General features: G+C 57.8%; 1 protein-coding gene across 1 annotated transcript in view; it reads left to right on the top strand.

Moving 5' to 3' along the window:
• The window catches only part of LOC114049516 (loricrin-like), a 3,919-nt gene extending 3,185 nt beyond the window's left edge, over window positions 1-734 (top strand). Inside the window, exon 3 of the mRNA XM_027870752.1 lies at window positions 1-734. Coding sequence (XP_027726553.1) covers window positions 1-419 — 419 coding nt within the window. The 3' untranslated portion in view covers window positions 420-734.
• The last annotated feature ends 209 nt before the right edge of the window (window positions 735-943 follow it).

Below are 943 nucleotides of genomic sequence, written 5' to 3'. Positions count from 1 at the left end.
GCGGCGGCTCCAGCGGCGGCGGCTACTCTTCTCAGCAGTGCGTCCAAGCTCCATCACAGCAGAGCAGCGGAGGGGGATCATACGGAGGCGGCTCCAGCGGCGGCGGCTCCGGAGGCGGCTCCGGCGGTGGCAGTTGCTACCCCACCGGCGGGGGCGGCTCCAGCGGCGTCGGCTGCTTCCCCAGCGGCGGCGGCTCCAGCGGCGTCGGCTGCTTCCCCAGCGGCGGCGGCTCCAGCGGCGTCGTCTGTTTCCCCAGCGGCGGCGGCTCCGGCGGCGGCGGCTCCTCCGGCTGCGGCGGCGGCTCCAGCGGCGGGGGTGGCTCCGGGGGGAGTGGCGGAGGCTCCTCCGGGGGTGGCAAGGGAGTGCCCGTGGCCCACCAGACCCAGCAGAAGCAGGCACCTTGCTGGCCAACCAAGTAAACCATCCTGCCCGGCACCCAGAGGAATGAGCAAAAAGTTTGTTCTGGCTGCGGCCTATAGGTTTACAATTCTCATGATATTGCCTTAAGTTTCACCAAATGCCTTCAATTCTTCCTCAGCCTCTAAAACGAAGGGGTCTCCTTTCAGCTGCCCCTTAACCTCGATGGCAGTTCCAACTCCTGTGTCTTGTTCTCCGGAATATTTCACCCGACTGGGAAATGGCATCATCCCATCTACAGACCCCCTCTTCACCCTAGCTCTGTACCACCATCTTCCTATTTTGCCCTAAGCCAATAAACTTGCAATTCATGAGAACTTCTGTCTAAAGCAATCTTTCTATATCAAGTTCTTCTGTTCTTTTCTCCTTGGGGAGGGGGTGCAAGCAGAAATGGGGGTAAGGATGGAAATGGAAGTGAGGGTGTTCTAAATCTTCCAATTCACTTCACTTATTAGAAATCCGCTTGCAATTAAAAATGGGTAAGAAAGTTGCTTATGATCACATCTTTTCCTGGAAAAGAATAAAT

The sequence above is a fragment of the Vombatus ursinus genome, unplaced genomic scaffold (assembly GCF_900497805.2).
Source record: "Vombatus ursinus unplaced genomic scaffold, bare-nosed wombat genome assembly UNPS02014798.1, whole genome shotgun sequence".
Classification (NCBI taxonomy): domain Eukaryota; kingdom Metazoa; phylum Chordata; class Mammalia; order Diprotodontia; family Vombatidae; genus Vombatus; species Vombatus ursinus.
The sequence above is the reverse complement of the archived record's forward strand: the minus strand, read 5'-3'. Positions and strand labels throughout refer to the sequence as shown.